This window comes from Pezoporus flaviventris, unplaced genomic scaffold (genome assembly GCF_033815535.1).
Source record: "Pezoporus flaviventris isolate CSIRO_AGI_PZ_B2104156 unplaced genomic scaffold, CSIRO_AGI_Pfla_v1 ptg000355l, whole genome shotgun sequence".
Classification (NCBI taxonomy): domain Eukaryota; kingdom Metazoa; phylum Chordata; class Aves; order Psittaciformes; family Psittacidae; genus Pezoporus; species Pezoporus flaviventris.
In genome coordinates this window covers 57,230-67,382 of record NW_026892902.1, presented here as the reverse complement: position 1 = coordinate 67,382, position 10,153 = coordinate 57,230, and the positions used below count along the sequence as shown (strand labels likewise).

The 10,153-nt window shown below is 59.2% G+C and overlaps 1 protein-coding gene across 1 annotated transcript; it reads right to left on the bottom strand.

The window, feature by feature from the left end:
• Nucleotides 1-2,942: 2,942 nt before the first annotated feature.
• On the bottom strand, nt 2,943-10,041 carry SYPL2 (synaptophysin like 2). The gene is made up of 6 exons (XM_061443403.1): nt 9,871-10,041; nt 9,435-9,506; nt 8,197-8,321; nt 7,593-7,794; nt 7,315-7,506; nt 2,943-3,173 (listed from the first exon to the last, which is right to left on the bottom strand). The coding sequence occupies exons 1-6, from the start codon at nt 9,919-9,921 to the stop codon at nt 3,045-3,047; spliced, it is 771 nt and encodes a 256-aa protein (XP_061299387.1). The 5' UTR covers nt 9,922-10,041; the 3' UTR covers nt 2,943-3,044.
• Nucleotides 10,042-10,153: the final 112 nt, after the last annotated feature.

The following is a 10,153-nucleotide window of genomic DNA, read 5'->3' as shown; positions in this document are numbered from 1 at the left end:
TGGTATGGGTATGGGTATGGGTATGGGTATGGTATGGGTATGGGTATGGGTATGGGTATGGGTATGGTATGGGTATGGTATGGGTATGGGTATGGTATGGGTATGGTATGGGTATGGGTATGGGTATGGGTATGGGTATGGGTATGGTATGGGTATGGGTATGGGTATGGGTATGGGTATGGTATGGGTATGGTATGGGTATGGGTATGGTATGGGTATGGTATGGGTATGGGTATGGGTATGGGTATGGTATGGGTATGGTATGGGTATGGGTATGGGTATGGTATGGGTATGGGTATGGGTATGGGTATGGGTATGGGTATGGTATGGGTATGGTATGGGTATGGGTATGGTATGGGTATGGTATGGGTATGGGTATGGGTATGGGTATGGTATGGGTATGGGTATGGGTATGGGTATGGGTATGGGTATGGTATGGGTATGGGTATGGGTATGGGTATGGGTATGGTATGGGTATGGTATGGGTATGGGTATGGTATGGGTATGGTATGGGTATGGGTATGGTATGGTATGGGTATGGGTATGGTATGGGTATGGTATGGGTATGGGTATGAGTATGGTATGGGTATGGGTATGGGTATGGTATGGGTATGAGTATGGTATGGGTATGGTATGGGTATGGTATGGGTATGGGTATGGGTATGGTATGGGTATGGGTATGAGTATGGTATGGGTATGGGTATGGTATGGGTATGAGTATGGTATGGGTATGGGTATGGTATGGGTATGAGTATGGTATGGGTATGGTATGGGTATGGTATGGTATGGGTATGGTATGGTATGGGTATGGTATGGGTATGGGTATGGTATGGTATGGGTATGGGTATGGTATGGGTATGGTATGGGTATGGGTATGAGTATGGTATGGGTATGGGTATGGGTATGGTATGGGTATGAGTATGGTATGGGTATGGTATGGGTATGGTATGGTATGGGTATGGTATGGTATGGGTATGGTATGGTATGGGTATGGGTATGGTATGGTATGGGTATGGTATGGTATGGGTATGGTATGGGTAAGGTATGGGTATGGGTATGGGTATGAGTATGGTATGGGTATGGGTATGGGTATGGTATGGTATGGGTATGAGTATGGTATGGGTATGGTATGGGTATGGTATGGGTATGCGTATGGGTATGAGTATGGTATGGGTATGGGTATGGTATGGGTATGGTATGGGTATGGTATGGGTATGAGTATGGTATGGGTATGGGTATGGGTATGGTATGGTATGGGTATGGTATGGGTATGGGTATGGGTATGGGTATGGTATGGTATGGGTATGGTATGGGTATGGGTATGGTATGGGTATGGCTATGGGTATGGGTACCGGTACGGGTATGGGTATGGTTATGGGTATGGGTACAGGTATGGGTATGGGTACGGTAAGGTGCGATACGGTGGGGATGTGGCCACACGCCCCGTACAGGGATGGGACTGGAGACTCCATATACCCCTATACCAGCCAGCAACCCCGGGTGATGACTTGGAACGTATGCACCCCTATATAGGGATGGGATCAGGAATTCCATATACCCCTATACCAGCCGGCAACACGGGGTCCTATATACCCCCTATACCCGCGTCCTGTGCACCTCTATATCGGCATGGGACCGAGGTCCTCTATGCTCTCTATAGCGGGGTGATGACCGCGACCCTATGCACCCCTATATAGAGATGGGTCCAGGGGCTCCATATACTCCTATACCAGCCGGCAACCCCGGGTCCTATATACCCCATATACGAGGATGGTGATCCGGGTCCTATGCACCTCTATACGGCATGGGACCGAGGTCCTCTATATTCTCTATAGCGGGGTGATGACCGGGACCCTACACACCCCTATGTAGGGATTGGACAAAGGACTCCATGTACCCCCTGTAACAGGATGAGGACTGGGGTTTGTACACCACTGTACTGGGATAGGAGCAGGGCTCCATATACTGCCTATATTGGCTCTAGGGACCCGAGGGTCCTTATACCTCCTAAACCGAGTTGGGACCAGGGTCCTATATAGTCCCTATACCAGGATGGAGACTGGGGTCCTATGCACCCCTGTACGGGGATGGAGATCCCAAGGGTTACCCGTGTGTGGGGCTGGACAACCAGGGGTGACATATATATACCTATATGGGTCTGAAGATACCGGGGTTACCCCTATATGGGGCTGGGGAGTCGGGTTACCACTACATAGGGCTGGGGACCCCGGGGTTACATACATCCCAACAGTGGGCTGGGCATGGGGAACCCTGGGCTTGGGTGCTCCCCAGTCCAAGATGGCCTCGGGGCTATAGGCCCCTATAGAGCTGGGCAGCGGTTACCTGGGCCCCTATAGGGGCAGGACACCCCGGGGATGGACATACCCCTCTATAAAGCTCCTTTTACAGAGCAGGGACCCCAGGGGTTGTAACGCACCCCTCTATGACGCTCCCAGGACCCGCAGGGGAGTACATACCCCTATACAGGGCTCCTTATACAGAGCAGGGACCCCGGGGTGGGGGGAATATACGGCTATATAAAGCAACCCAGGGGCTGTACATCCCCCCTATACAGCTCCCTATGTACACCACGGGCCATACATCCCCCCATACAGCTCCCTATGTACACCACGGGCCATACATCCCCCCATACAGCTCACTATGCACACCACGGACCGTACATCCCCCCATACAGCTCCCTATGCACACCACGGACCGTACATCCCCCCATACAGCTCCCTATGCACACCACGGACCGTACATCCCCCCCATACAGCTCCCTGTGCACACCACGGCCCGTACATCCCCCCATACAGCCGCCAGGACACGCGGGGGTCGCCCCCCCGACACCGAGCTGGTACCCAGGTCGTTTATCGGCCCCCATAGAGCCGAGGGGGTGATGCAGGGTCCCGTGGCCGTGTCCCCCCCCCCCGCCACCCTCACTCCCCCCCCCCCCCCCATAGCAGCCAGCGGCGCCCCGTCCCCGGGCTGGCGGCCGGCGCGAGGCCCCGGGGCTCGGGGGGGGGGGCCCCCATCCGGGGGTGCTATTGCTTGTCAATGGCGCCCTGCTCGGCCGCCGCGTCCCGGGGCGCAGCCGGTGCCCGCCACGGCGTCTCCCGCAGCACGACCCAGCAGTTCCCGGCCCACAGGAGCACGTTGAGGAAGCCGAAGAGCTGCGGGACGGAGCGGGGAGGCACCCATGGGGCACCCCCTGCGCCTCGTGTGCTCCGCGGCACCCCATTGCACCCCGTGCACCCCATTGCACCCCGTGCATCCCATTGCGCCCCCTGCATCCCATGTGTCCCGTGCACCCCATTGCACCCCGTGCATCCCATTGCGCCCCCTGCATCCCATGTGTCCCGTGCATCCCATTGTACCCCGTGCATCCCATTGCGCCCCCTGCATCCCATGTGTCCCGTGCAGCCCATTGCACCCCCTGCAGCCCATTACATCCCCTGCATCCCATGTGTCCCGTGCATCCCATTGTACCCCGTGCATCCCATTGCGCCCCCTGCATCCCATGTGTCCCGTGCAGCCCATTGCACCCCGTGCATCCCATTGCATCCCCTGTGCCTCCTGTGTTCCATGGCACCCCATTGCACCCCGTGCAGCCCATGTGTCCCGTGCAGCCCATTGCACCCCGTGCATCCCATTGCATCCCCTGCGCCTCGTGTGTTCCATGGCACCCCATTGCACCCCGTGCAGCCCATTGCATCCCCTGCGCCTCGTGTGCCCCGTGCAGCCCATTGCATCTCCTGCATCCCATGTGTCCCGTGCATCCCATTGCACCCCATTGCATCCCCTGCACCTCAGGTGCTCCGTGCATCCCATAGCACCCCTGCATCTCGTGTCCCGTGCATCCCATTGCACCCCGTGCATCCCATTGCGTCCCCTGCGTCTCATGTGCCCCGTGCAGCCCATTGCATCCCCTGCATCCCATGTGTCCCGTGCATCCCATTGCACCCCCTGCACCTCAGGTGCCCCGTGCATCCCATTGCACCCCTGCATCTCGTGTGTCCCTTGCATCCCATTGCACCCTGTGCATCTCATTGTGTCCCCTGCGCCTCGTGTGCCCCGTGCAGCCCATTGCATCCCATTGCATCCCCTGCTCCTCGTGTGCTCCATGGCACCCCATTGCACCCCGTGCAGCCCATTGCATCCCATTGTGTCCCCTGCGCCTCATGTGCTCCATGGCATCCCATTGCACCCCGTGCATCCCATTGCATCCCCTGAGCCTCGTGTGTCCTGTGCAGCCCATTGCACCCCGTGCAGCCCATCGCATCCCATTGCATCCCTTGCTCCTAGTGTGCTCCATGGCACCCCATTGCACCCCGTGCATCCCATTGCGCCCCCTGCATCCCATGTGTCCCGTGCATCCTATTGCACCCCCTGCACCTCAGGTGCCCCATGCATCCCATTGCACCTCTGCATCTCGTGTGTCCCGTGCATCCCATTATGTCCCCTGCACCTCATGTGCCCCGTGCATCCCATTGCACCCCGTGCATCCCATTGCAGCCCCTATGCCCCATGTGCTCCATGGCACCCCCTGTGCCTCATGTGCCCCGTGCATCCCATTACACCCTGTGCATCCCATTGCAGCCCATATGCCCTGTGTGCCCCATGGCACCCCTGCGCCTCCTTTGCCCCAGCACCCCATACACCCCCTGCACTTCATGTGCCCCATGCACCCCATTGTAGCCCATATGCGCTGTGTGCCCCATGCACCCCATGTGCCCCATAAACCCCCTGTGTTCCATGCACCCCCATGCAACCCATACACTCCATGTGCCCCTGTGCAACTTGTACACTGTGCACCCTGTGCATCCCATTGCACCCCATACGCCCCGTGCGCCCCATGTGGGGTATATGCACCTCATGTGCCCTGTGTGCCCCATACACCCCCTGTGCTCCATGCACCCCCATGCACCCCACATACCCTGTGTGCAACCCCTGCACCCTGTGCACCCAGTGCATCCCATGCATCCCATACACCCCCTGCACCTCTGTGCCCCGTGCACCTCATGCACTCCATGCAGTTTGCACCCAATGCACTCTGTGCACCCCATGCACTGCCTGCACCCCTTGTGCCCCATGCACCCTGTGTGCCCTGCGCAATCCCTGCACCCCATGGGCCCCCATGCACCCCATGCGCACACGAGGGTGTGAGACTGGTGTGCACCACGGGCGTGCACGTGTGTCCGTGCCTGCTGCATGATGCACTTGTGTGCGTGCGTGCCTTTCCATGTGAACACATGTGTGTGCCTTCATGTGCATGGCTCGGCAAGGACGTGCAGGCATCCGCATGCGTGCACCCCCAAACACCCCATGCGTGTGCATCTGCATGTTACATGTGTGTACATGTGCCCTATGTCCCCCATGCCTGTGTATGTACATGTGTGCATGTCCTATGTATCCCATGCATGTGCATGTGCGTACATGTGTGCATAAGTCCTATGTGCCCCATGCATGTGTGTCCATGTCCCATATACCCCATGCATGTGTGTGTGTGTACATGTCCCATATACCCCATGCATGTTGCTTGTGTGCACATGTGCACCTATGTCCTATGTACCCCATGCATGTGCATACATGTGTGAATGTCCTATATACCCCATGCGTGTGTATACATGTGCGCATATATCCTATGTACCCCATGCATGTCTGTGTGTACATGTGCATATATGTCCTATGTACCCCACGCATGTGCGTGTGTGCACATGTGCACATATGTCCTATATACCCCATGCATGTGCGTGTGTATACATGTGTACATGTCCCATATACCCCATGCATATGCGTGTGTGTACATGTGCACATATGTCCTATGTACCCCATGCATGTGCGTGTGTGCACATATGTCCTATGTACCCCATGCATGTGCATGTGTATACATGTGTACATGTCCCATATACCCCATGCATATGCGTGTGTGTACATGTGCACATATGTCCTATGTACCCCATGCATGTGCGTGTGTATACATGTGTACATGTCCCATATACCCCATGCATATGCGTGTGTGTACATGTGCACTTATGTCCTATGTACCGTGTGCATGTGCGTGTGTATACATGTGTACATGTCCCATATACCCCATGCATGTGCATGTGTGCACATGTGCACATATGTCCTATGTACCGTGTGCATGTGCGTGTGTATACATGTCCCATATACCCCATGCATGTGCATGTGTGCACATGTGCACATATGTCCTATGTACCGTGTGCATGTGCGTGTGTATACATGTCCCATATACCCCATGCATGTGCATGTGTGTACATATGCACATATGTCCTATGTACCCCATGCATGTGCGTGTGTATACATGTGTACATGTCCCATATACCCCATGCATATGCGTGTGTGTACATGTGCACATATGTCCTATGTACCCCATGCATGTGCGTGTGTGCACATGTGTACATGTCCCATATACCCCATGCATGTGCATGTGTGCACATGTGCACATATGTCCTATGTACCGTGTGCATGTGCGTGTGTATACATGTCCCATATACCCCATGCATGTGCATGTGTGCACATGTGCACATATGTCCTATGTACCCCGTGCATGTGCGTGTGTATACATGTGTACATGTCCCATATACCCCATGCATATGCGTGTGTGTACATGTGCACATATGTCCTATGTACCCCATGCATGTGCGTGTGTATACATGTGTACATGTCCCATATACCCCATGCATGTGCATGTGTGCACATGTGCACATATGTCCTATGTACCGTGTGCATGTGCGTGTGTATACATGTCTCATATACCCCATGCATGTGCATGTGTGCACATGTGCACATATGTCCTATGTACCATGTGCATGTGTATACATGTGTACATGTCCCATATACCCCATGCATGGGCATGTGTGCATATATGTCCTATGTACCCCGTGCATGTGCGTGTGTATACATGTGTACATGTCCCATATACCCCATGCATATGCATGTGTGTACATGTGCACATATGTCCTATGTACCCCATGCATGCGCGTGTGTATACATGTGTACATGTCCCATATACCCCATGCATGTGCATGTGTGCACATATGTCCTATGTACCCCATGCGTGTGCGTGTGTATACATGTGTACGTGTCCCATATACCCCATGCATGTGCATGTGTGCACATGGGCACATATGTCCTATGTACCCCATGCATGTTCACCCATGTGTACATGTACACACCCCCCTATGCCCCCCACCCACACGCCTGTGAACACACACACACATCTCCCCCACAAGCTCCGTGCTCTCCCCCCATGTGTCCACGCTTGCACACGCGTGTGCGGCCGCGGCTCACCACGGAGATGTTGGCCAGCCCCATGGCCGGCGTGGTGCCGTCCTCGCACACCACATCGGTGCCGTGGCACACGGCCATGGCCCCGGTGAGGCTGCTGGGCCTCGTCGCCGCCTTCACGTCGCTCAGCCCCTTGCCCCAGGCCGCCGCCGCCACCAGCCATAGGAAGGCGAAGCAAACGGTGACACAGAAATCCTATGGGATACCGGGATCAGCCGCATCCCTGCCGCCCCCCCCCTGCTCCTTAGGGATCCCCGTCCTAAGGGATGCCGCTGCCTTACCGCCGATGGGAGCTTCTTGTTCTCGCCGTAGAGGGAATGAAAGCGCAGGTAAAGCACTAGAGCTGCCATGGTGTAGAGGAAGGAGAAGACCCCCAGGGTCACGAAGAACTCGGCCGGAGCGGAGAAGTCACCCACGAGGTGCAGGGTGCGGGTGCCCCCCTCGCCCTCGCAGTCCGGCATCTCAAACGGGATCTGGTATAACCTGGGATAACGGGAACGGGACGGGTGGGATGGCGGTGATGAGTCCCTAAAGAGCCGCGCTGGGGTGGATGTAGGGCAGGGACCAGCGCTGTGCCGTGCTCCAGTGTCCCAGCGTGGAGCCGGTGGCCAAGAGAAGGGGCTCAAACTGTGGTTAATGGATGGGGCGGCTCCATCCCTGATGATCCCGGGTGGTGCCGGACCCGGAGCCGGGTGCTGCAGCTCCTCAGACGGACACAACATCCCCGCATCCATAGAACCGGTGGCTGCGGTCCCGTGCAGGTACCAGCATCCAGGCTGGGGCTGAACCCCAAACCAGCACCCCATAGACCCCCCATTCGCTGTAGGTGCTGGGGAGGACCCCCGGGAGGAGGGGGGGGGGTCCCCATGCTCGGTGCCCCCTCACCTGAAGGGGTACCCGAACTGGACGGAGATGACGCTCATCTCCTTGGTGTCCCCTTCGCATCTCACTGTCGCCCCCGTCTCGCCGCTGAAGGAGCCGCAGGCCCCGAAGGCAAAGATAGCGAAGAGCTGCGGGAGGGAAGGAGCGGGATCGGGGGGGGCTCCTCTGGGGTGGGATGCATCCAATTGGGGGTCCTCCGATGCTCAATGGATGCTCCAGCAAGGACAAGGACCCCCCCCCCCCCCCCATCCCTTCGTTTTAAGCAGGGTGCAAGGCGCCGGAGCAGGATTCCAGCAAAGCAGGAGCATCCCCATGGTGGGATCTATGGGGTCATCATCTCCATTGTCCCCTCCTGCCATTCCCCATCCCTTAGCATCAAGCTGGTCTCTCCTCCAGCTGGATTTTGCCATTCCCAAGTAGTTTTCCGGCAGCTCGTCCCAGCTGAGCTCAGAGGCCTGACGCCGAGGGGATGGGCAGCGGGAATGGAAGACGGTGTTGAGTGTGGAAGCGGGAATGTTGGCGGCCATCCCGAGGGATTTTCCTCCTCTTCGGGGTGCCTTTGGCACACAGGGGTTGCCAAGAGCCAGCCGGGTGCAATTATCCAAAGCAAATTGGGATCAAAGGAACCCCCCCTCACTTCGACACAGCTCCTCTGAGCAGGGGATGCCCAAAGGGGTCCCAGGGCTGAGCCCCCCCATCCCGTGCCTCAGTTTCCTCACTGCTGGCACCGCAGCATGGGGGTGGACGGGACCCCCCCCGGGCCCTCAGAGCCCCGGCCGCACAAATGCCACCATGAAACCCAATACGGAGCCATTCATGGCACGGCCGGGACAGGGCTGGGGCAGTGGCCGCTCGGCTCCCCCCCCCCCCCCGTCCCCGTCCCCGGGGTCCCCGCTCCTGGTGCCCGCTGACCCCCAGCACCCCCCCCCGCACCCCCAAACCCCCTCCCACCCGCTGCCCCCTGAGCCCATGGCACTGATGGGGACCCGGCACCCCCCTGTCACCGACACCCCCCCCCCCGGCCAAAGCCACCGGCTCAAGGTCACCGGGAGGGGGGGTTGCGTGGCCCCCGCATCCCGCGAGCACCCCAGGATGGGGTCCTTGTGCCGGGGTTGGGGGGGGGGGGTGTTAGGGAAGCAATGGGGTACCCCAAAAGTGAGGGTCCCGAAGGAGCTGTGCCCGAGGGGAGGGTCCTGGGCCGTGATGAGGGGAGGAGAAGCCCGGAGGGGGGGGACACTCACCCACTCCAGCACCTTGATGAAGCCGAGGGGCTCCAGGAGGCGGCCCCAGCGCACCCCGCTCAGGATGCGGTCCTGCGGGGAGAGAGCGGCGGGAGCCGGGGCACCGAGCGGCACCGGGGCTGCAACGACGGGGCTGCACCGGGGAACCGGGGAGAGGCTCCGGGGGACCGGCGGGGGGGGGAGCTTCAGGTCATGGAAGGGCTCTACCGGGGGCTGCACCGGGGGAGCGGAGGAGGAGGCTCGGGGGACCGGGGGGGGGGGTGCTGCAACGGGGGGACTGCTCCGAGAGACAGGGAGCGCTGCTCCGGGAGACGGGGGTGCCCCGGCTGCGAGCCCAGGGCAGCGAGGGCTGCACCGGGACACCGGGGAGCTGAGCAGGGCCACGGAGGGGAGGCAGCCCCGGGCACCGGGCAGGGGGGTGTCACCGGAGCCCTACCTGGAGCCGGGGCGCTTTGTCACCGGCCGCGTGGACGCCGGGGTCCGACATGTCCGGGCCGGGGGGGGGGGGGGGGGGTCGGTGCTGCCTCCGCCGCCCGCTGGGACCGCTCCGCTGTCGGGAGCCGCCACCGGGAACCCCACCGGCCCCGGGGGAGGGCAGCTCCGCTCCGCCCCCGGCTGGGTCCCCGGTCCGCCCCGTCCACCCCAGGGACAGACCCCGCCCCGGGCCGCCCCCGAGGGCCCGGCAGCCCCCGCCGCTGTGTCCGTCCGACCCCCGTTAA